Source organism: Neolamprologus brichardi, chromosome 14 (assembly GCF_056152115.1).
Source record: "Neolamprologus brichardi isolate AB-2024 chromosome 14, ASM5615211v1, whole genome shotgun sequence".
Classification (NCBI taxonomy): Eukaryota; Metazoa; Chordata; class Actinopteri; order Cichliformes; family Cichlidae; genus Neolamprologus; species Neolamprologus brichardi.
In genome coordinates this window covers 9,673,310-9,698,882 of record NC_142117.1, presented here as the reverse complement: position 1 = coordinate 9,698,882, position 25,573 = coordinate 9,673,310, and the positions used below count along the sequence as shown (strand labels likewise).

General features: G+C 41.0%; 1 protein-coding gene across 1 annotated transcript in view; it reads right to left on the bottom strand.

The window, feature by feature from the left end:
- pik3cb (phosphatidylinositol-4,5-bisphosphate 3-kinase, catalytic subunit beta) overlaps nucleotides 1–25,573 on the bottom strand; it is a 48,409-nt gene that overhangs the window by 9,516 nt on the left and 13,320 nt on the right. Inside the window, exons 3-16 of the mRNA XM_087850773.1 lie at nucleotides 15,186–15,381; nucleotides 13,154–13,382; nucleotides 11,067–11,296; nucleotides 8,409–8,588; nucleotides 7,033–7,200; nucleotides 4,531–4,620; nucleotides 4,076–4,330; nucleotides 3,898–3,994; nucleotides 3,680–3,810; nucleotides 3,293–3,340; nucleotides 2,210–2,398; nucleotides 995–1,116; nucleotides 621–764; nucleotides 343–442 (exon numbers count right to left, since the gene is read on the bottom strand). Of these exons, the coding sequence (XP_087706899.1) occupies nucleotides 343–442; nucleotides 621–764; nucleotides 995–1,116; nucleotides 2,210–2,398; nucleotides 3,293–3,340; nucleotides 3,680–3,810; nucleotides 3,898–3,994; nucleotides 4,076–4,330; nucleotides 4,531–4,620; nucleotides 7,033–7,200; nucleotides 8,409–8,588; nucleotides 11,067–11,296; nucleotides 13,154–13,382; nucleotides 15,186–15,344 (2,142 nt within the window). The 5' untranslated portion in view covers nucleotides 15,345–15,381. The remainder of the gene's footprint in view (nucleotides 1–342; nucleotides 443–620; nucleotides 765–994; nucleotides 1,117–2,209; nucleotides 2,399–3,292; nucleotides 3,341–3,679; nucleotides 3,811–3,897; nucleotides 3,995–4,075; nucleotides 4,331–4,530; nucleotides 4,621–7,032; nucleotides 7,201–8,408; nucleotides 8,589–11,066; nucleotides 11,297–13,153; nucleotides 13,383–15,185; nucleotides 15,382–25,573) is intronic.

Below are 25,573 nucleotides of genomic sequence, written 5' to 3'. Positions count from 1 at the left end.
GAGAGGCTAAAAATACCATAGAGCTACCCCAGCTGAACTTAATAATAGATCAGCACTAATCTGTCAGGTGTGTGCAGATTTTTCAAAGTAAAATTGCAGTTTCTAGCAATAAAACATTTCAGCATATTTGAGGAACAGAAAAGTGTTGATGATTTATTAATTCATTAAATCTTAATAATGACATATGTACATCATGTCCTGACTGCCTGAAATAACAGTTGTAATACTTTTTAAGTTTTAAGATTTGCAAATGAAACGTGGGAGTCTAAAACAAAGCCGTCATCACTTTTACCATTTTTTTAATAGTGTGAGAGAACAGGTGTGTGGGTGCGTTCAGCTTGCCTGTTTCTTTAGAACCTCAATATGAGGGATGTTGCTTCTACAATAGGCTTCTAGGATTAGCGCAAACTGGACTGAAACAGCTGGCATGTGGATCTCTGACCTGTAGAGGGCAGCACAGAGGAGGAATGGACAAACGAGAAACATCTAGAGATTTCAAACATTCCCTCTTTCTCCCTTAATTTGAATATGTAACTGTTCAAAGCCTGCATGTTTATTTCCACAACACTCAATTGCCTCCACACACACACACACACGCGCGCACACACAACCACACCCACCGTAGATGCCAGAAGAGGAAGTGTCCAATCTGGCGGTTTCTTTGAGCACGCTCTAACAGGAAATGAGTGAGGGCGCAATCATAATAGGGCTCGTAACGCAACACCTGCACCAACTGTAGCAGGTACTGTGACAGTTCCTCATCACTGATGAGGGGAAAGAAGAAACAGGAAGACAGAAACTTAGAAAGACCATTATCTAAACAGTATTGTAATCCAGTGTATGATTAACAGCATTTAAAGCAGACCAAGTGTGTTTGTGGTCAGTTGATGTATATGAAACAAAGAAAAAAAAGCATACTCTATTGGAGCGTATAATAAATGTAATATATGACAGTGAAGTCTACTGCATTTCATAAAAGTGTACAAGGATTTACCTCATGTCCTTTAGACAGCACACAGCATACTCTCTGACATACTGGTCAGGATAGTTGAAGTCCAGCAGCTCCAGAGCATCTCTAGGACTCAGTTTGGGCCAAATCTGGAGCAGTGCCTGGAGCTGAGAGAGACAACCAACTTTAGAAACAGATATGCTGACATTTAATCAGTTAGATATGATGTGTGACCAAAAAGGACAACAGATCCTAAAGCATCAAAATCATTCTCCTGTTTAGAGCCATCTTCTCATGCACCTTCTCTTATCTTTAGATCACTCCTGTTATATACACTGTAGAACTTCTGAAGTGCAAAACTCGTTATCCATTTCAGGGAAGTTGACTAAGTTCGAGGAAGCCAAATCTGGCAAGTGGCCTAGGTGGTGAGCAAGACTGGCCAAAAAACTCCCATGTTTCCTTAGCACACACTACAGTTGTGATCATTTCGTCTGAATATTAGAGCCGACAGCCTCACCCCGGAGGACTAATTTACGCTACACATAGAGCCTGATACATTTTACATCAGGTAATGCTTTTAGTTTTTAAATGGACCTGTGAATCAAATGCTTATGAGTGACCCATGGGGTCACACATAATAAAGATGCTAATAAATTCTATAGTAACAACAGTTAGGACAGTTGCAACAGTTGCAATTTCTTTCCTGTAAATACGGTTGAGTGTGAGTGACTTTATTATGATGCAGTTAATCATTTCAACAGTGATGATCTCGCCCCCAAGTAGAGACTCTATCACAGGCTTTTTGCTTCATCTGTGCCGTGACAGACGGCTCTCTGCTTCTCACAACAGTGCTGGCAGCTGTGGGTTTATTATAAAGTGAGATTTTAGTTTCAAGGACAGTTTAAATTCAGTGCAACGTAGATGAAGGTGTGACCAAGTTTCATAGGACCCTCTTAACATTGCACATCATATCCGTGCTGTGCATTTTTGACACCAACCCATAACATTTGTAGAGCTCCAAGTACTATACATTGAGAGATACTATCACACATTTTATGTCAAAAGTAGTAAAAATATGAGACTGACATTTGTGTCATATTTCAATATATGAAATATGACCTTTTCTGAATTGTATGGGATTGCACTGAATCAAACAGTTTGCTTTTTAAAGAGTCAATTTTTTAAAACCTTGAAACAAGTGCTGACTTAATATCATTATATCCTCAGTAACACCCCATAACAATGGATATGCTTCCTAACCTGAGCCATGTCCTCATGTTTGCTCCACTTGACAGAGAGTAGCAGCTTGGGCAGCGACTGGGGGAAAGTCTCACGACAATCTTGTCGTAGTGTCCAGATCAGATCCTTTTCATTTTCACAGAGCTGAGAGACCGGGTCACGCTCCATGATCTCCTTCAGCTCCATGTAGAATTTCTTAACACCACGACCCTGAGAGCAAAACGGTTCAGAAAAGAGAGAAAAGGTCAGCTGGGTTTGGGATTTTGAGATACAAAAGGAGCAGAAAGGTGGACGTAAGGAACTCAGAGCGTGTAGATGAGCAACTGCATTTACTGTAAATAACCACATGAGGGCAGGAGAGCATTAAAGTAGTAACATTCTCACCATCTTTGCAATGTGCATGAGTGTGCCAAGAACTAGCATTCATTTGTTTGTTAAAAACTTGTAAAGTGTCTGATTCAACAAAGAGAGGCGGGATTTTAGTAGCTACAAAACGTAACCCGAGTCCTGACATTCACGTTCTTTACAGGTAAATAACAGCTGAGCTGTATAGCGCTTTATACTAATATGTAACATGACACGCTGTAACAATGAAATTAAAACTTTTAGTCAGCAATAATCTAGTTTCTCTCACGCACAGACTGCATATTTAAAAAAATAAAAAGGAAGAAAAAGCCCGTGTTCAGGCATGCCCTCTAAGTAACAGCGGATTACGTAACTGGCTGTAACACACCCATGAGTGGGTTTTCAGTTGAGGGGCGGTAAGAGGAAAACGTACATGTAATCTGATTAGCGTGTGTAGTTTTGTACTTTTGAAGAGGATTTGAATATTTTTGCAGCTACACCCTGCCAAAGTAATAACAATGGGTTTCCAAGGAAACTAGCAAACGGGTGCATGTTGAGGTTATATTTGTATTGTGTGACTCTAAGAGTGTGTGAGGAGAGAGATGGGCATGCTGCATCGTTTCTCACATTTCGTGTAAGCCATCATGTAGCAATCACTACTGTGCTTTCAGCTTCGCTGCACTTTTATGTATTCTGAATGAATTCAATCATCTAAACACATTCACACACAGTCAACTCCTTTTTTGTATATGAACTCACAATGGACACACAGTCAGCGCTGACCATCTCTGCAGCTTTTTCCAGTATCTGCAAAAAAATTCAAATGAAAAAAAAAAAAAATGCATGAGTGAACGCACACTGATGCATTAGAGTGCATTAAGCAGGCCGAGCACGTCCTGATCCTCTCATGCTAACAGCTACCACTTCATCATAATCACTAGGTACCATTCTGAAGAGCACTAAGCCACTCTGCTGACAATTTCAGCTGAACTCATGCTATCAAAAAAGCCCATACTCAGTTCCCATTCGCAGATGAATAGTGTTTATCCATACATCACAAATCTAAGCTAATTGGTATGTTTTAAAAGGGCAAATGGGTTTCATCTTATTAATTTGACTGAATATGACGATTGACTGCTGTGTGACCTTGTCAAAAGGAGGGAAGACGATGGGGTGTGAAGAGTACTCTGGGAAGTGGATGTGCAGTGCTGTAGCGTTCTCAGTGTATGGGTTGGTCTGAATGGTTCCTATGGGGTTCAGCATCTCTTCAAGTTCATCTGGGCAGGAGAGACACATGCATAGCTGATATGAATTTGCCCTTTATTAATTATTAAATTATACTGTGACTTTGTGTGTGTCTATACCAGGAAATGATGACCAGCAGTGCAGGATGATGTCTCCAGTCTTCAGCTGCCCTTTATAGTCAAACACCATGGTGTTGACCCAAGCTATGGGGTAGTGCTGGATCATACAATTAAATGCTAGTCAATATAAGATAGTTTGGAAAAAAGGCAGGTGTCTGATAAAGTGCGTCCCACTCACCACTTTCCCCGCCTTGCGGATGGTCTGATACTTGTTGATGTGTGGATTTTTGGTGGACTTTTGCTTCTTAACCTTGTCCATCACGGCATAGATAGCAAAACAAAGGCGGGTCATGCGGGGCAGGTCACAAACGGAGATTTCAAACTCCACTGTGTTGTCTTTCCACGTGTGCTCTGAGCGCCCGCTACTCTCGTTGCTAACTGCCGGCTTGCAGAGAAGCTCTGTACCGTGAAAGAGCCCCGCCCTAACCTGGACCTGTGTACGGCAGGAAGGGTTGAATTTTACAATTGCAAGCCAATCTGCCAATGGCCATAGATGCAAACTTAGACAAAATATCTTTGCTAGTTTGTATGAAACTGGAAAGACAGATGGCAGAGGTGTGTTGGCAGGGTTTGTGCAGTGACAAACTAATAGGTACACACATGACTTTTTAATAGATGCAAACAAGAGTTTACCTTGGCAGTTTCCTCTGCGTTCACCTTGCTGCCTTTCACAAGAACTATCCTAAAAGGCTTAGGCACGTCCCACACACACGTCTGTACTTGCTGCAGAGGAAGAGTGAGAGAGAGGAGGAAAAAAAAAACAAAAAAAAAAAAACTGAGGGACTGGCATAATGTACTGTGAAGATATACACACTCAAATGCTTAAAAACTAAATAAAAAACAAAACAAAAACAGCAACAGTTCCAGACACAGGCACAAACAACAGGAAAGGTCAGGCAGGTCAGTCTGATGTCAAGCCAAGTGGATTTGTGAGGGTCAGCAAGTCAGCAGAACAAACAGGGTCACATGACACCTACAAACTATGAACAACGCAGCACACTTCTTGCCCGTCTCTTTGCTCCTATGTGATTAGACTGATGTAATGTCAACGTGATCCCTTATCAGAAAAGATGGAAGTACGTTTGTTTGATTCTACTGTTGCAGGCAGAAACAGCTCCATGTCAAGTAAAGCATAATCATAAAAAAAAAAACCAAACAAACAAAAAACACTCCGTACTTCTGTTTTCTTTTCTAATTATCAGTCAGCTTTCCAACAGCAGAGCATCCAATAACCACTTCCTTGCAAGAAAATAAAATCTCACTTCCTGTCTCAAATAGCCGCAATTCTACAGCAACCTTATTAAAGTCTGCCCAGTGTCCGTTTCTGTCTGCTTCCTCTATTGCACCATTCTTTCCTATGGTACTTTAAAGAACACTGACAAGACCGATATAATAAAGAAAAAGCACAGAAAATATGCAAAAGTCCACAAAACAAAAGAAAGACACTTTAAAATGCAAGCTTTTTTTTTAAGACTAATTAGAACAACAACAAGAGGAAGTGATAGGAGATGTAATCATCATAGACCATGAACACATTTATTTACACGTGCCATGCACTCACTCAAAATGATTTATATCTTAACTCAGTGGACAAAGAACTTTTTGGATCTATATCTGTCTGCATTTAATACGGTGGAAAGAGTTACATCCATGAGTTTCCATTACCTGTGATGAACAGTGAGATTTAGCCACTTATACGACAAAGTTTGGAGATGCGTGGTTGCATCATACGCTGTGCTTCAGATCCAGTTTCATACTCTGTGCTCTACTATTAGCCCTTAAACAGAGCAGCATTTAGTACATTTTTAATGGCAGGTAACCCCCCCCCCCCCCCCCCCTCCCCCAAAAGAAAAAAAACCATAATCTTCACAATACTGTTAGTACACATCGTCATTGAGAACCACAACAACTACTGAAAAATCATAATGCTTCTTAACTGTAGTTAAAACCCTGCCAGGTAAAAGCTGCACCATCAGTAAATAGAAAACCTTGATTACACTTTCCATATCAGCCCAGGTCCAAGTGACATACATTTAATCACAATCAAGGCTTCACAGATAACAAGCAAGGTGTTACAGCTGTTTAGTGTGAGGGTGATAACTGAGGTAGGAATTCTCTTCTTGTGATGTTGAGAGAAAGAAAAAAGTGCAAAGTTTGTTTTGATTAACAGACATTTCCAATGTTGAGCAAGAGGCGTTAGAAAAAGGAAAAAATATACCAACTTTAGAGCTGAGGCAATTAAAACTAATTCAAGTGAAATTAAATTAGAGGTACAAGATATCACAGGGAATTGTGTTCTTGGAATAAATGTCACTTCATGATAGGACACAAATCATGACACAAAATGATTGTGATAGTTTCAGTGCAGGGAGTGTATGCTACATGCAGTCAAGGTGAGTAATGGAAAGGCGGTGAAATGACTGGCTGTTAGTACTGCAGAGGAACAGAGATCTTAAATCAAGCAGGTACAAAATATAAGGAAAGGTTATGAAGCCGTAGCTGTTCCTGCAGCGTTACATAATAAATTTAACGTTTCAATCCTTTTTCAGATGACTCATGGTTGAAATATTTAATCAACTTTTGAAACCACACATCACCGGGGCTTCAACAGTATCAGGCAATTAAAACCCCTAGGAGACTAGCTAATGAAGGCCAATGAAATTCAACCTGACATTTAAAATGTGGATGCACACATTGAGCTGTGATGTCACTGTGCACCTGCAAGCAGTGCCAAGACGCTGGCAATGATTTCCTGACAACGTGGCAAATGCTGGTAGTGCAGTATGGGCTGACACACTGAGACACCTGCCAAAAGTACTTGTTCACTTACGAAACCTCCACACCTGTGCAGGTGAATCAACTAAAGTGTGCAACTTTTCTTATATTGGTGCGAGAGCAGCAAATGCTGGTGGATATCGAGTCACTGTAATCTAGTGCACATAAGAACATTTTCTTACATTTTCAACCCCCTCTGTTTAGGCCTGATCACGTCAAACAAATCACCAGCAAATCAGATGATGTACAGCTGTTAGCAAAGCACAGTGTCTTCGAAAACAACATCAGCCGATTAGCAGACACACTCATAAAAATAAAAATTATATTGTTCACAGAGTCATGCATAATATTTGGACTAACCGTGGGAGCCCTTCTCTTGGGAGGTAGTGGTAAAGGTGGGTTGGAGGACTTGCGGCTAACCACAGCTCCAATGGCTGAGATTTCCTTGTCGAACATGGTCTTTACGGTGCTGGTGTGGACCAGGGTGAGGTGGGGAGCCTCCTTGGCCTGCAGGCATGAGCGAATGTACTGCACACAAGACAGGACAGGAGATTTTAGGAGGTTGTAGCCATGTCATGTTAAAGCAGTCTCTGGAGCAGAAAAAGTGCTAAAGTCACTTAAGCTAATGAGCTAGAGAGAGAATACTTGAGAAGTGAAATTTAATCTCTGTACAACTTGTCAGCAGACTTCAATGTAACACGGAAGACTGCGCACAAACATTTTCAGGTATTTCATTATTATCTTGATTATATTTTTAATGTTTAAAAAGCACATCATGCAGCCTGCCCACATGGATCCAAACAAGATTCAGATGCATAAAAATGTGACTACATCTTTACACACACGCGTTTACACTGCTGGACTAATAAAAACAGACCTAAGAAATCTATAAAACTAAATATTTCATGATTTCTACCTGGCAGTGTTTCCCAAAGGAATTTCAGACATAAATTAAAAACATTAAATAAATAAAAATATCACAGACCAAGCAACCACTTCATTATACTTAACAGAAAAACAAGAACTTATGAGACAAAAGCTTTCACATAGCATAACATGTAGATACACATGTATATATTTTTTCTCAGCTTATAACAGCTACCTGCAAGCTAACACTTTGGCAGTTTTGAGTCATCCATCATACTGCTCAATATCACTTAAACTTTATCATGCTTAGTTGTTTCATATTCAGAATGAACTAACAAGAAACGTAAGCTTGCAATTGATTACTCTGAAAAAATAATGTGCAAAACCCCCCACAAAACACAACGTATAATTCTTAAGGGGAATAAAGAGTAACTAGCAAGCATACATTTCAGCAAATAGCTGTAATCGTGCTCCAAATTGTCTCCGAAACAGTTGAAATGAGTTGTACATAAACACACACTTTATTTTGCTTTTTTTAAGAAATAGAACCCACACAAAAACCTCTACTGAAAATATTTCTTAGAAAGCAGTTTGATGCTGATGGTTCGAGTATAACCTCATACTAGTTGAACTTGTAAGCATCTTTCTTTGCGATCAGAAAACAGGCTTTGGTGTGTTGCTGTCACCTTTTTGACCTTCAGTTGCGGTGCTCTCCCTATTGGTATTACTATACAGCAGCAACAACATTTTAAGAACACTGTATCTGCTATATCTGTGCATGAACCTGAAAGTGAGACATGCAAGTTGATGCTGAAGTTCATCAGCCACTCACAGACACTTAAACACAGCTTTGATGTGCAGCCACTGACCTTGTATTGAATCAGTGGATGGTCTCCACCAAGGAATTCCAGACATTGGCTGACCCTCAGTATATACTGACCCCTCCATACCGCGTCCTCAGATCCGTGGGTGGTCAGCCACTTTTTCAAAGCCTGCTCCATCAGCTCATTGGGGGTGCAAGACAATGACACCTTCAGACTGGCAGAGTCCTGCAAGAGGGGAAAATAGACAGTCGAGTGTTTATTACTGGTCAAAATGTATATGGGACCATCTGAGAATAAAATAGCTGTTTTTTTTTTGTTTTTTTTAAATCATAGTTTGTGTGTATATTCATATACACATATCTAGATGACAAAATGCCAGAAGGGTAAGACACGGAAATGAGCTGCAAATGGCTTTTATAGTTAAATGTTTTACTGCTATTTGATCACTAGACTCCACATTTGTTACCCTCTATGATTTAAATACAGATATTTCATATTTGTATATATAAACCTAGAAGCTGCATTTGCTTGTGCATCTTAAACAGGAAGAGCACAGTAAAACACTGAGAAACAATAATATAAGATCTATAAGACCATAATAAAAGTCTCAATTTTCATGTGTACAAGTAACTGATACACAGAGTGAGTTCATATACACGTAATCACTTGGTACACTGATGGCTGAATTCATTCAGGATTTCCACTGATATGTGTTCAAATACGTGTTAGCCTCCATCGCCTTATCACAGGGAATCTACCAGGTTTTCTGTGTGACCGCAAGGCTCACTGCGTCATGCCATTTATAGCACAGCACTGACCCGATACTAGAGATGGAATTGCTTTTAATTTCCTGGCGATTTAATAAAAACGTCCTTCATTAGTAATTAAAAAAAGCGACCTTAGCTGCATTATAGAGGATCTACACACAGCAGAGATATTAAAAGTTTTTCCGATTACACGCTGGTAACTATAAAAGCCATATTTTAAACGCTAAAATGAGACTTGATTTAGATACTGACGTACTAATCTATGTGAACAAGGAGCAGGAAGTCGGTCAATGATTTAGACAGTCCACACCAGACCCTGGTTATTTCTGAACAATAAACGACACCACCGCACTTCCTGTCTATAATGTAGCTTATTGTGTCTGATCTCTCAAAATAAGACTTCCTGCCAATGCTCACCTGAGTGCGGTGGCACAGATGGTCAGTCTTTGTATTATGTGCATGTGTGTGCCTGTGATGTTGATCAAAGCTGATATACAGGAGTCTGGAGGGATGTGACCATCTGTTTTATTATTAAATAATATTATTTCTATTACAGAGGCAAAGAGAAAGGCCGAGACAGATGGAGGGACATAGTCAAGTGAGTTCAGAGAAAAGAAGGGAGCTCATTTTAATCAGCATTTTGGTCCCTTGAGCTGCCATGCTAATGTGTGCGTGTGCGCGCATCTGAGAGAATGGCATAATTTCACTGATGGTTTTGACCCACTTAGTGTCGTCACATGTCTTGCTAGTTGGGCTCAATCACGTGACTTGTGAAGCTGCCAACTGTGAGAGCAGGGGAAAAAAAAAAAAGAAAGAGAGGCTGAGCTACAGTACATGTGCCTGCGCTGGTGGAGTCACATGGTTACTTTTGCTTCTAAAACAAGGTGGTTTTGTCTTCTGTAGTGGAGCAGTAAGTCACACGGTTATTCTCAATTCATTATGTATGCAGAGATGTTGAACAGACAAAACTTTACACGTATATTCCTTTAAGTGTATCTTTGTCTACTCTTGCCAATTGCAGTAGAAAAATGATAGAATAGATATATAAATTAGCCACAATTCACTGAGGATCCTTCTCAGCATCGTGCAATATAAGCACAAAATGAAGCAACACGAGGATACATTATATGAACTTGTTTTAAAAATAGAAATTAAGAATTAATGTCAGAGCTGTCAAAACCCTCAGGAAAGGTCTAAGATCATCCAAAATAAGTTCTCCTTTTGACTTATTCCTACACCGCTAGTGCAGAGCCTGTTGAGAGGAAGTATAACAGGTTTTATTGATGCTGTAAATGATTAAAGCTGATGTTTTGAAAAGAGGACAGCCGTAAGAGGTTCAGCGATTGTGGTAGAAAGACCAGACTGGATGAGGCGTTCTAAAGAAAGCTGCAACCTGTGAACTACATGATTGAGTTTTTCATCACAAACCTTGCATTTATGAAATTACAGGACTATAATAAAGAAAACACTTTTTTACAGAATGATTTTGAAGTGAGGGTAAAAACATCTATTATCCTGTTTAGGCCCATTTTGAAACAGAATGGCTATAAAGCTGTGCAGGACTCATTTATTCCAACCCATGTTTATGCATCTGAATGAAATGAAAAAGTAGCCTTCTTTGATAATAAAAAAAACAAAGACTAAACTAGTAAAGACTAGTTTTCTGTTCTACTTTACAGGCATGTTTTAAATGCTTTTTATACCCAAATTTTCTATGTAACATTCACACTCCAAAGGACTAACTTGAGGTTCAGTATCTTGCCTAAAGATACTTTGGCATCCATACTGGAGCAGCCAGGGCTCGAACTACCAACCTTCTGATTAGCAGACCTGCTCTACCTCCTGCATCTATAGTTCAGTGTATCCTTTTTATTTATCCTACATAAACTGCCACTGATTAAGCTACCCTGCACTCTTCTGCATTACAGACCCTCACCTGGGACTGGTCAAAGTGGATAATGACTTTCAGGTCCACTGGTGCATCGTTGACTCCGGCTGTGATCGCGGTCACCGCCGCGGGCTCCAGCTGTGGGGAGTAGCAGGCTTGCACCCACTCCGAGAATGCCATCATTTGTATTTGTTGCATCCTCTCTTCACTGATCCGAAACATCTTACACCGAAAATCCTTCACCTCCTGGTCATTTAAGGCATCAAGTTCATGGAGACCTAGAGAACACGAGTAAAGGACACCGTTACAACATTGGAAAAGAAAGCTGTGCCACCACTTTAAGAAAGAGGGGAACTGGGATATCAGTAACTTGTCTACAAATCTAAATTGATGATTCTTAATGTTACAAGAAATCAGCGTAAAAAAAAAAAAAAACTGACTTAAACCAATTCATCAACAACTTTGCAGCCCTTCAGTTCATCTACTGAAACAAGCTGTTCCAGCTGTTCCCTATAAGCCCGTTTATTTCTTTCTTCTGACTCACAAACAGAAGGTTTGAACAGCACATTGTGGGAGGCCATCTGCTTGAGAGGAACACAGTAAAGATATTCCCTCTCTTTTACATCATACAAAGCATAACAGGTTCAATTTAAAGACTGATAATGGTCAAGTTGAGTTTTTATTAAAAATGGCAATGTGGATTCTTAGTATGGAACAAAATTAATTATCATTTTTAACCAAAGTCAGTACAAAACTTCTGAAATAAGAGAAATGAGTAGAAAGATGGTGAACACACTTGAACACAGAGGCTTTAAAATGAATAGAAAATGCACAACCACCTGTGGGATGTTCAGTGCCAGACACCAGCAGTAATGAATGTGCCTAAAATGATGACTGTCTCCATGTTGGATTACAGCAGAGCCCCTTAATATTCACACACAGAGGTATAAGTTGCTGTTGGGCTGATCACAGTCCACCCTCTGCTTTTATCACTGGATTATTATTTTTTTTTTTTTAAAGGGTACTTTTCATTCACTCTTGAGTAATGAAAACATGTTGACATTTAAAGCAATTTAACATTCATATGACCCTCAGCATTCAAGAAGGCTCTGAAGCACATTAGCTGTGTAGACCAAGTTTGTGTGGCTGCATTACTGGAGGGGAAAAACATGGTTGACACGTGTATGTGTGCATGTGTGTGTTGACCTTCTAGACAAGCCTGTGGGGTTCCCTTTGAAACACCGCTTTACTCTTTCAAAAGCCTTTAAGAGATCAGGTCAGACCAAAGTGGAGTCAGGGGGGAAGAATATCAATATCACCTGAGTCTTGATCAATTACACTCAGAGCCTCTTCTCTTCTTCTTTGAAGAACAAAGGACTTCCAATCCTTAATCTCTTGGTTGGAAGAAGGCTGAATGCGTCTGTCTGTTTAATAATCCAACAGGGCTACACTACTTCCCTTTCATTACTGATTAACCTCTGTTATTCTCTTCACTAGTCACGGTATCATTATGCCTTTAAAATCTCTGAAAAGACTTTCCACTATACTTTACCTGCAGCCCGCTGTAATGCGTTTACGCCTGCTTCCAGGAATCACTCCCAAAACTCAACACTACTTTGCCTTCTTTCATGTATGATAAACAAACTGAGTGTTGATCATGAAGCAAGGTGAAAGACTTAACACCGCTTTTCCTCCAAATAGTTAATCACCTCAGAGGACTGGGCTGTTATACAGTAGTGACAGAGCCCCTGTGTTCTTTTAAAAGGCCCAATCTTCAGAGAAAATGCAAAGTGACATGTGATGGAAGGCATGTCAGGAACACGTCCAGTCAAACATCACGCTTCTCTATCAGTTAGTGATAGAAGCCATCTGCACAGGAGCCTTGGGTCTGAATGCATGGGAGAGCGTGCTGAGTGGGAGAGCTGCTTAGCATACTGGAGGAGGTGCTAACGGCTTGTTGTGCGGTAGGAAAGATTTACATTCCCATTTACCAGCTCTTAAGTGCTTTTCTTTATTGGAAATGTCAAACACGGAGAATAAAGGAATCTATCCGGAGCGGAGGAACGCATGTGAGAGATCTGTGATAATGTACTGCTTCAAACCGAGGTAGAGTCTTAAACGCGATGCTGCATTACCCTTGCCGATGAGCACGCCGATCTTGGAGTCCAATAGGCGCTCTGCTCGACCACAGTTGCGTATCACCAGCTTGAGAACGGGCAGGAAGGGGCGAACGTCGCACAACCGACGTGTTTCGTCCTCCAGCTCTTCGTGTACGGCTGCCTGGTTGACACACTCGAACATGTGGCTCTCCATTTCGCCGAGTGCAGGAAACAGTGGGAAGCTCTGAGCCTGCTTCCATAAGAGCTAGAAGGGAGAAGAACAAATATGTTCCACTAAGGTATTTTTACCCCACAAAAATCACACTGTGAGTTTTATTGTAGCCATTAGCCCATATTAAATAAATCTTACATAAAATGAGCAACTGTAATAAACAACATATTTTATTTGACAGTTTCATAAAACAAGGCTGAGAGCATTTTCAAGAATAAGGAATAGACGTGACTCATATCTTTACAAAACAGTTTCTGGGTGAGGCAATCAGAGTACGACTCCCCTGCCTGCCAGCCCCTGGTGGTACACTTCATGCCCCTTTGCCCCCCACAGCATGATCACAGGATGGGTGTCAAAGAGCGAGTCTTTTTGTGAGGAAAAAGAGATGCACTCTGGCAAAACAGAACAAGCCTCCTCTCTCCTCTACACAAACACTCAAAACATTTCCCACAGTTACTTTCTCTGAACTGCTTTTGTGAGCAAGTGATCTCAACATGTGACAAACGGAAAATAAAGAGTTTCAAATGATAACTGTCATTTCCCAGAATCGCTGTAAAACATTTTGGGGGGCTCGGCTGTAGTCTGAAACATGAATGGAGGCTTGTGAATGAAAGAAACAGTCATTCACAAGCCCGCTGCTGGTATGATCACTAATAAAGAGTTTTGTACAGAGAGTCTGAAAGCCTGCAAATATTTTACCCTTTAGCTAAACTAACAGCCTATGGCCTTTCACACATACGGCCTCTGTTTGATTCACAGGCTTACGTACTTTTTAAATGCAAACACGTCCGTGTATGGGTTTATACCAGTGTGCAAGGACGCAGACCTCAGTGGAAAAAAATTATTTCAAAGACCCATGAATTTCAGAGAAATCAGGACTTGCGGTCAATGAATAGCAGACACTCTGTACACACAGCAACAACCCACCTCCTCGGGCTTTAAATGGTGCCCTTTTGGGGGAAATAATGACTTTGTGTTTCAGTGCAGCACATGTTTGTTTTACACCAGAATTATAAAAAGAAAAATTCTGCGCAATCCAATAAACAGCCCTGTACTGAGAGCAATAAATGCTACCTTTGCAGAAGCTGGTACAGCTTAGGGCTGAGCATCTGTGTTCTCATACAGTCAGTCATTACAGAAGGAATCTGATTGTGCTGTGAATGAGGGCCACACGCACACAAACACCTACGCTGACAACACATGCCTCAAAGTTATTTTCTTAGAGTTTTGAACCTCATCACGTCTGTGACTTCTGACCTCCACTCACATATGGCCTCAACACCTATAAGCTGACATCACGAGCCATTTGCAAACAGAAAAACACTCTGCCAGCCACAACAATCACCTCTGTCAAAACAGGCATTGGATAATGTCTGACTGACCAGCTGTCTGAATGTTGGGCTGCAGCCTCTGTTTTCCCTTAATGTGACAGCACGCCTACAGGCATGCAGGAACAACTACACAATAAGCAAACGAAGTCCTCAAAGTAGGTTCCCAGTTGATTTTTATATGAACTGATTAAGTATTTAGAATAGAATAATCCTTTAATTTTCCCACAAGGGGAAATTTGGTTGTATCCGCAGCAAAAAACAAAAAACAAAACATATATACAAACAGAAAAGAAACACAATTTTTACATATTTACATCATGGACAATAGTTACCAAAGCAGAGTACAGTACAGTTAAAATTAGAGTACAGATAGTATGCAAACAGAGCAGGATACTGAAAGATGTTTAAATAGTTGATGTGTAATATTAACACTGGTCAAAACAAAAACTTTAAATAACCTTGTTGCCTAGGAAACCTGTGCAGTCACCAACCCAGTGACACTCACCAGTTTGATGTGCTGAATTGTAGCCTCGCGTGGAACGTCCATCTGGATATAAATACCAGTGGGAAGCAAAAAGTCCACAGTGATCTGGTCCGGAGCGTGTCCGGCCAGAGGTGAGTGTGCCGCCCATATGTCCAGGAGGTCTGTCATGGCGGGAGGCATGGCAAGAGGCAGTTAACACCACCTCAACCATAAGGACCTGGAGAGGCAAACAAATTGTACACTTAAGTTCATTGTTGCTATTCTACTGTAAAAAGCAAACAAAAACAACTAACAGATGCCAAATAATGAGTAATTCCTCACCTAACCTAGAATAAGCTCGACTAACTTAAGAGACAAGCTGACAGCATTTTCTAACTGATGTAAGAGATTTGAATATGGTCAAAAGGAGATGTTTAAGGCTTTTCAAGAATAAAAGATGTACACGCATTAAACTTGTACTGCATTTCAACAACCCAGCAAACAGCTGTCACAAGCTTGAACTGGCATTTGTACAAAAAACCAAAAACCCAAAACTGCTTCTTAGACTCCAAACACAATCCAGCCTCACCAAACAACAACACCAACTTTTTAATCAGAGTTCCAGTTACACACACACACACACAAACACGCCCCACTATTGTGCTGTTTTTACGCTCATACATTCATTAGCGAGAAGTTGACAGGCGCAGATGATTCAGTGTCACTGTGTCCCTGTGACGGAAGCGCTGCGCCGAGTCCAGTGGGAGGCCGCTGCTTTAATTTGGAAGAGGGCCAGAGCGCAGAAGAATGCCCACTAAGCAAACAGAACAAAAGTTCAGCCTGCCTTCCCCTCATCTGACAATCTGGTGCCTCCGGAACAAACCACACATACAATGAAAACACTCGCAACGGGGTTCTGCGTGCATAGGAATGCACACAAATATGAATCATGTATACAGACATTTACTGAATATGTCCGGAGACTCAGAGGCTGGTGCCAAAGTGAAAGTGAGCATGGTGAGGCTATTTTTGTAACAGTTCATTACTGGCAGATGCAAAAAGTCTCCAAGCCATGTAATCGGCACATACTATGTATATAGTCAATTCAAAGACAGGCGGACGAACTCATGCACCCTCCCCGTTTACCTCGTAAAGTTCCATACAGATGGCATAAGTGAGTTTCCATCTTCTAGTGTTAAAAAAACAAAACAGAAAAAAAAAAAAAAAAAAAAAAAAAAAATCCACAATCTGGTTTCCATTTGGGCCTTTGCCTCAACCACAGCTGCACATCGCACCACTTCCACCTGCATTCTCAATACGTTGTCCTCGAGTGGCCCGGGACATTAACTCTTCCTCCAGGCCACCTCCATTCCAGCTCGATCAGCCCATTAAAAACAACAGCTCTGATTGCCTCTAATGGCCTTTCTCCTCTATGTTAAGTGCTCATGCAAGCCATATATGAGTGTGGTGCAATATCTGCGGTGCATTTGGAGCCACGATCCCAGCCATTTAACATGATCAACCATGCAAATGGCATCAGCGTCGTGCGCGTTTCTGTATGCTCTGGAACTATAGACTATTGCCTTGTCGTGTTCTCACACGACAAACAGAAAACCACAAGTAGCCACTGAGACTAACAGTCACAGGTCAGACAATGGCAAACTTGTTATGCCACAAAGGTGCGCAGTTACAAACACGAGTAACTTGACACCATGTCTGTCTGAAACACTGACAGCACAGCACCATGTTATCAGGGATGGATGTACGAGTGCATGTGCAAGCTCATCTACGCATGTAACACCCCTCTCTCTAATTATATGCTTCAAAAATGACACTTTCACAGCAGACAGCTTGAATACAGTCTCATCCTGCTGTGATGCAGACACACTCAGCCGCTTTCGCTCTCACATACCACACACACACACACACACACACACACACAGGTGAGCAGGGTTATTGAGGATGTGGTGGCAGTCAGCCAGAGGTCTGCTGCCAGGTCAGGTTTCAGCGGGAGGATCAGAGAAAAACAAGAGGCTTTGCAAGCTCAGTTAAAGAAAGAGCGTTTCATGTGGCAACAAACAGAGAAGCCTGAAGGGGCACATCCAGTTGGCCTAAAGTTGGCCAAGTAAACAATGCATCACAATGTTAGCCTCCATTCCCAAACTCCACAGGCAAACTCTGATGACTCCTGATGGTTGGAGGTGCAGAAATATGATCCTACTTGGACGTCCTTCGTTTTCTGTGCAATATGAGGACGATTATTAGGCGACACTTTCAAAAAACAAAGCACAAATGGATATTTCTTGTCTAACATTTCTTTATTTCGGAATTAACCTCTCACAAATGTAACAAAACAAAAAAGAAAACAAAAGAAATTGCCTGGGAAGAACACAGCTACAGTCTATTCACATCCCAGAATCCTTTAGTCTTTTGATCAGACAGCTGCCAATGCACTGGGAACAGGGTTTGTGGGTAAATCAAAGGAGACCAGTAAAAGAAGAGAAGTAATTCCTTTGTTATGATTTTTTTTTAAAATTTAATTAACAAAAAGGTAATGGAGAACCCTGACTAACAACTTTTGATATTTAGCAGACACCACAACCAAACCAAGCAATCACCGAGTTCACACCACAGAAGAAACAAAGTGAACCTTTGCTTCCTCTGAACTAGTCTGAATGTTGTGATGGTTTTCATGCCCAGATGCATTTAACAGTAACACTGGTATTACTCAGCACTCCCTTTCTAAAGCTCTCTCTGTTTAACAGTAAGAAGCCTGTGAGGCTCTCTACAATGGAGTGAGTGTGTCTGTGCATCTCTGTGTACAAGTAATTACAAAAAAGAAAAGGGGAGCAGGGCTTAAATAAATGGTGTATGCGTAAAAGGTCACGCCTGGTGATTAAGGGTCCTGTGACACATTTTCCTTCACACTGTGCTAAAAATAAAGATTCACAAAGAGGATCTAGGACCTCTTCACCTCTCCACTCCAAACCACTATGCTCCCGTAAATGACTATACAGACAAATATATGCAAGACAGACGCTGCCTGAGTCAGCGTTTCCACTTCTGGGCATGCAGTGTGTACGCATGTCCATGTGCGTACATTTGTCTGGATGTGGGCATGACTGTGCACAAGATTAAAAACAAGCTTCTTTATAAAACTAAAAACAAAAAACCCCAACATGGTTAAAAACTATTAAACATCACTTTAGGCTTGCCAATTTTCTATAGATTTCATATATTTTATAAACTAAAGGGCACATTGATACATTGAAAAAGTGATTTGGTGCTATTTAAATGAGAGTCTATATATAGTTATAGTAAGCAAATAGCTTCAGCACTGATGCCAGCAGTGTACTTCTTGGTATACCTTTGCTACTTTGCATATTAGCACCTGCACCACATTTCTTGTTTCAGTTTCAGCCACAAACCACAATGGCACAGAATGAAACTCTCAGCTTGAGAAGCTGTAGAATATAACAAAGATTATTCCGTCCACACAAACCATAGACAAAACATTCATATCACAGAAAGCAAAAAAAACCCCTGAAATTTGAATCAGCAGTGGGAGATAAAGACATTTCTTTTTAATAAATGGGTTATGTTTACTTAAAAGGCCAAAAAAAACAACAGGAAATGACTACCTCAGGTATTACAGACTGGTATGCTACCACAGAGCCAGGCATGAATCAACTGTTTTTCATAACTTTAACGCTTGCTTTGAATCAGCTACACAGTCTAGTCTGTGTGTAGGTTGACTGAAAAGCTGTTAAGATCTGTAGTAGGAGTTTATCTGGTGGCTGTGTGGATAAGTGGTCAGCTGAGGTGTGTAGCTGTGATTCACCCATGAAGCAGTAGTAGTAGAAGTAGTACTACTGCTTACCGTCATTAGGAGTGGACATAGGTGGTGGCTGTAGACGGTAAACACACATTCAGGCATAACGGTCACTTCAACTGTGACACACTGTGACTGTGTCGGTGATTAGACATGTTTGTGTGCACAACTTTTCAGAAATATTTCCACAGAAGTGACTGCCGAGCAATGCAGCGGTGTAATATTTTTAGGTATCGTGCCAAGTATGAGATTTACTTATAAACACTTCATCTTTAAAGCATTCGATTTCTAACAAAATCAACTTCCTTTCTTTTGTAACGAACTCCTTCTTGTTCATTGTCCACATGACTCATCTGATGATATAAAACCAAATCATCTTCACAACATAGGAAACGAGCAGGGACCAGAAATGAAACCAACTCACCAGCAAAACAATATTCTCAGTCACAAGACGACATCCATACTGTATCCGGGAGAAAACATGAATGAAGTGAGCGTATCTTTAGGGTTGACATGAACCAACCACATCCGGTCAGCCAAGAGTGCGCCATGTGTCACTGGCTCCTGTGACACAATGGTATACCACCTGCTTCTTAAAGAGGAAATAATGACACCAGACAGGAAGTGAGTGACAAAAAAAAAAAAAAAAAAAAAAACAAACCAGGGAAAAAAAGTCCCAACTAGTCATTCATAAAAGCTGATGGACGCTGAATCACAAACTGGACAGGTTTTTTGTTGTTTGAAAGTCACTACAGAGCCAGTTTTTAAAGAGGCATTTGCTGTGTAGTAGACTACCCAATATACAATACCTAGTATATGCAATGTACTATACAATATGCACAATAATGCTTGCTTGTGCATAGAAAATCTGTCAAACACATGACAAGAGTGTCCACTCTGTCCACTTGCGGCTCCATAGAAAGTAAATTAAGCAAATCCTTCCACATAGAGCTGGGCGATAGAACGATAACGATATGTATTGCGAAATAACTTTTTCTCGATAGAAAAGTTAAACTATTGCGATAGACCTCATCTCTCTTGTCCTTTAAAAAAAGAAAAAAAAAAGAAGAACAGCCAATCCAAATTAACTAGCGCAGAGCCGAACCAATCACAGCCGCAGCGTCACGTCACGTGACTTGTTACGTACAGCACAATTGCCAAGCCGCACATGTGTATTTGTTTGGGAAGCAGCCAGCCGCCGTGCCGCCCGGGTAATGGAGGAAACGAGTGTGCCGACTAGAGAAAAATCAACGGAGAGCGTGACCGAAGGTTACCGAAGAGAAAACAGATGATGGTTCCAATGCCGGAGAGATTGTCGAACGGAAGAGCCATAGAAGTTCCGTAGTGTGACGGTATTCTGACTATTTCAAGTCTGACAAAAAAACAAAAACGAACAAACAAAAAAAACCAAAACAAAAAAAACAGTAGCACGCACTGTAAATTGTGCCGAAAGCAAGTCTGGAAATACAATAAAGCGGTGCATGCTCAATCTCTGACTGAAAGCGCTAATTCGTCATTTGTCAGACTAACGTAACTGTTAAAACTGTTTGAAAAGCTAAGCTATACAACAAGGAGAGATTGAGAATTTCCTTTTAGTTCTCAGTTTATTTGATATTGACAAAAGTTAGTCAATTTTGTCTGTTCTTCTGTAAAACAAACTAAGATTTATTTTTAGAATTAAATGTTGAACATGGTATCACTTGCAATGCCTTATTCAAGGCTATATGAATAAATATTAGAGACAAACAGTAGAGAAGCCAGAAAATGAGCATCACATCGCAATCACACCATCATCTTGTATAACACGTAATTACATCTTCACTGAGCCACTTTATGCCAAACTTTCTGATGCATTACAATAAAGACAATTACTAGTAAACCTGGAATCAATGTGACAGATGCTGCATCACCATTCATCCACCTTGACACTAATCATATCCAAGCCATTATGACACTGTTACATCACAGACAAGACAAGAAACAACATGCAAAGCTCCATCTTCTTTAATATCCACGTCTGAGAAATCTCTTGTGACAACTGTGCACAACCACATCAAACTACATCTATCTGTGACATCATGACGTGCCACTCCGCCAGATAAATTGTGACCGTGCGAGACTGCGTTCAGATGGTATCAAGTTTGAATGACAGCAAAAGGTCTAATATGCTCTCCTTGCATTCTATTTGTGTATCAGGAAGACCGGGTCATTAGCTGAGTGGAGGAGAAATGAAGCATGACAGACAGAGCAATGGAAACATCCTTTTCCTGTGCACCGCAGATTGCTTTTAGATCAATGCATAATTCTTCTCATATTCCTCTCCCAAAGGGAATGAGTAAGACCCCAGGGAATTTAACTCCATGTTCAGAATATAGCAGAAAGAACGGAATGAAGATTTGCCTTCTGATGTATGACTTAACCAAGCTCAAAAAAATGCTCAAGCCTTAAGGGCTTTGAAGGGATTTCCAAGGTTTACAAACAATATTGAAATCACTGTTTAAGTAACTGCATGGTAGGCTCTAGGTCCTGAGGTAGCAAAGCAGGCACAAAGCATGATGCTCCCTCCACCATGTTTCACAGTTATAAGGTTTTGGTGTGCAGTGATGAATTTCTTTTAGAGTGCATTTTTGTATCCCATGTGTCCACCACACAGTGCGCTCATAGAAACATGCTTGAATACTTTTTCTGAGACTTTTGTGGTACCCTTACATCTTTCCATTAAGACTTTTAGATTAGATTTTGCAGAATGACCATTCCTTAGGAGAAGGTCATCTCTGAGTTCATGAACACTCAGGTCTTTATAAGTGTTTTTAATCCTTGCTTTGGTTGGTGCATCATTATTAACGAGACCTGTGAAAGTCACAGTTTTGCTTGCTCTAACCAATGAGACTTTATCAGTAACCCGATTTTGAGTGGAAGTATGGGTTGTACAGATGATCTAGCCAAAACCCTTCCAATCTCATCCCCTTCATCAACTGGTACCTTTTAAAAGAGGACACATTTTATCCCAACTAGAACAAATATGTTCAATGAAAGTACAGCTGGTTCTCTTAGGTTAGGTTTGTCACGTTCAGCATGTCTGAGTGTAATATTTGAACATTTGAATATTCATGTATGCAAGATGTAACTATGTTATAACTCGCATACATGTAAAGATGCAACAAGCCTATGGGGTAACTATGCCAGGGGGAGAGTGGTTGTCTCATTATCACATGGTCTGTGGTACACACCCTAGTTTCTTGAGTCCACATAGCAAAATGTCCACCCCCATTCCACCAGTTGGTTTTCAGCAGTATACAAATTGGTAGGTGCCCAACTGCCAGAGAACAATGAAAATACTTGTAATTATTAACATAATCATGCTTCAGTGGTGCAAGCCATCATATTGGGACAGTGGTGAATCACTGAGCATGTTTTCCACGAGAAGATAAAGTAGCAGAAGCAACAAAGTGTGGAGGGAGCAATGAAAAAAGGAACAAATACGCGGTGCAGATCCAACAGTTAGTCTTGTAACGCTTTGATCCTTGCAAAATACCAACTGTGTTAAGTAATATTAAGCATGAAGCAATAATTACTACAAATGAAACCAGCATAGTGAAGATTTTGAAACTCTGAATAGGTGTTCACCTTTTTAGCTTCCATCACAGTCGGTGTCTGTGAGGAGGCAGGTGACAGAATAGCGGGTGAGCTCGTCTGATGCGCAAGTGTGATGTTCCACAGAGCCTGATTCACTTCTCAGACACGAGACAAATAAGGACGGACACAAGTTACGTACAGATATAAATACAAGCAGCGCCAGCACAGATCTCTGTGACTATACTGTCAGACTTCAGGGCTGAGAGCAAAAAAGAGGGAATGTTAAAGACTATTCAGGAGGGTCTGAGAAGCAGTCAGTTCTGAGATGGCTGGAAAAGAGGAGAAAAGATGATGAATTAAAAAGGGAAACAGGTGCAGTAGAAAATAAATGGGAATGTTAAGTTCATGAGTTCACTAAAAGACTCAAAAAAAAAGGGGGGGGGGGGGGGGGGGGGGAAGACAAAAACAAAAAACAGACTAATCCGTGATAGACAATGAGATAAAAAGATAGAAAGAGATAAAAGGCAGAGATAAAATGCAAAATGTGACACAATGTGTGACTGTAGTGGGTGGACCAAACTGGGCCTGAAGTCCACAATAAGCCTCTGTTTTTGCCAAGTGTGTGCGCGCATGTTTGTATGTGTACGTGTGTGCCACCAAGGCCAGTCCCGTGCCCTGCACAAACACTGCCCTTGTGTTGCCCTTGCCCTGCCAGCTTGGCCTCGCAGACCAACAAACACATACTGAGCAGTAAAAAACACAGGCTGGGGGGGGGGGGGGGGGGGGGGGGGGGGCATCGTCGTCACACAGCGCTAGCCATATTTTGCTGTGTGGGATGTGCAGCCTCAGGCGGCTTTCTCACACCTTCAGTAGCTTTCACACACGCACACCGGGGTCATCAGCATATGTAAATAAATTGCTTTGTAAGAGATACGTTAAATACAACACCAGATTTCCAGCTTTCATACGAGACATGCAAACAACATACCCAAACATAGCTGGTGCTAACCATACCTTTGTTGAAAAGCTAAAGATCTATGCAAACTCTGAACACGACCACATACGACTATTCAAAGCAAGCTCTGATACTAACGCAAAGGCAAAAGGAAGCCCCGGAGGGGAAATAAACCCCTATATACAGAGTTAGCCTTGCCCATCTAATTCTGTGAAAGAGGAAATGAAAAAAATTAATCGCAAGCATATCTAGACCAACTACTACACCTCTTGTCCCCTTCTCTTACAGAAAACTTGACACAGACAAAGCATACTCATGGAAAATGTTTAGGTTCTCTTCCTTAAATACACACAATGTCATTAAAACAGGAATCAAGTATCTTTTGAATACTTTATAGCAAGCTACTTCCTTATTTCCTTTCTTTAAACCAATTTGCATAACAGAAGCCTGAAAGTCTGACTTTCTTTGGAATCACCATCCATTAAATCATAGACGACATACACGCCGACTGGAGGTGGCCCGGCTAATTCTTCCCATTTTGTGGTTAGCTGTTCTACAAGCTGCTCTGTGAGGGTGACATAAGGATTAGCCTTTGTTCGATTTGACACAACAGCTTCTGTTTTTGAAAAGAACAGAGAAAGCTTTCCTCGGAAACTCTGACAAAGAGGAAACAATGAACAGCTATGATATGAGGGAGTGAGCATGTTGGGCACCTTATTTATATCACTTGGGATCAATTTATTCCTACTGATTACAACACTTACCTTCCTTGAAAGCACATCTTCTCACAGTTGCCACTGTAAATGAAATTCACATGGTCATGTCTCCACTTCATCCAATAAGGGCTTGGATTTAGTTTTAGATGTGTAGCCGTATACCCGAGATTTATTTATAAATCGTTATGCTGCTATGCATCTTCTGGACTAGCTGTAGAAAATATAAGACAAGTGCTGCCTCACACAGAATGAAACGCTCCAAACTTAAGCATTAAGGTGTCGATGCTGTAATTGCCGCCTGTGTTAATAAATGTGGCAAATAAACAGACAAACCTACAAAAACTAACCTCCCACTGCTTTTACAGCACCTGCATGTGGCTTTCTCTTATCTTACCCAGGATTCTTGTTTTGCGTCTCCCTCCACCCACAGACAGCTCCACCACAGCCCCCTGGGAAGGCCATTTGCTTCAGCTCTATTTATGACAGGCCAAATGTACAATCGTCGGGTCACTTTGTCTCACAGAATTCAATGAAACAACAAATTTATCGACAAAACAGCACAGCTTACTGCGGTTCAGGTGACTGTCAGAAGAACAACTGACTGCAACAAGATCCTTTCACAGGGAAAAGCCTGAAAATAGACTTGAAGAAAACCCCAGCCTGTCACATAGCCTCCACAGGACTGCAGCAACCGATTATTTTGTGAAAACAGTGGAAAGAAATGGACAAATATAACACTAAGCTGCTGTGAAATGTAGCAGGGATGGCACACACAAACAGAGCTGAGTTTTCAGCACTCGTCTCCCAGCCATTTATCTCCCTCATAAACAAAGAGCCACACACTGGCAATGAATGAAACGCACACAAGCCTGGAAATGGAAGACATTTCTTGGCTCCAGCTATCATTTCACTGTAGAGGTGACTGGGTTGCTGGGAACACTTAGATCCGGTAAATGACACGCTGATGCCCGCCTCTTCAGTTTATGCATCCATCTGTTTGTCTGGGCGGCTCGACTCTACACTCGCTCATCTGCATCCTTTTTGGCGTCTATTAATACAGAACTAAAGCTAATGCTAACCACACACACACACACACACGCATTGCGGTGACAGAAAACATCATGTAGCATGCGAGGGCACTGTGTCTTTCCACCCATCTATAATTAGATAAATACAGAAGTTCTCGTCCTATTGTCCAGATAAAAATCACACACACAAGTCTAATTATATGCAACCTCTGTAATACCACGGGGAGAAAGGTCAATGCCATAACGATAATGCCAAGCAAACACACTCCTAAGAATAAGCTTAAGGGCTGGGCTTCCTAGGATTGTGTGTTATAGGGTTATAG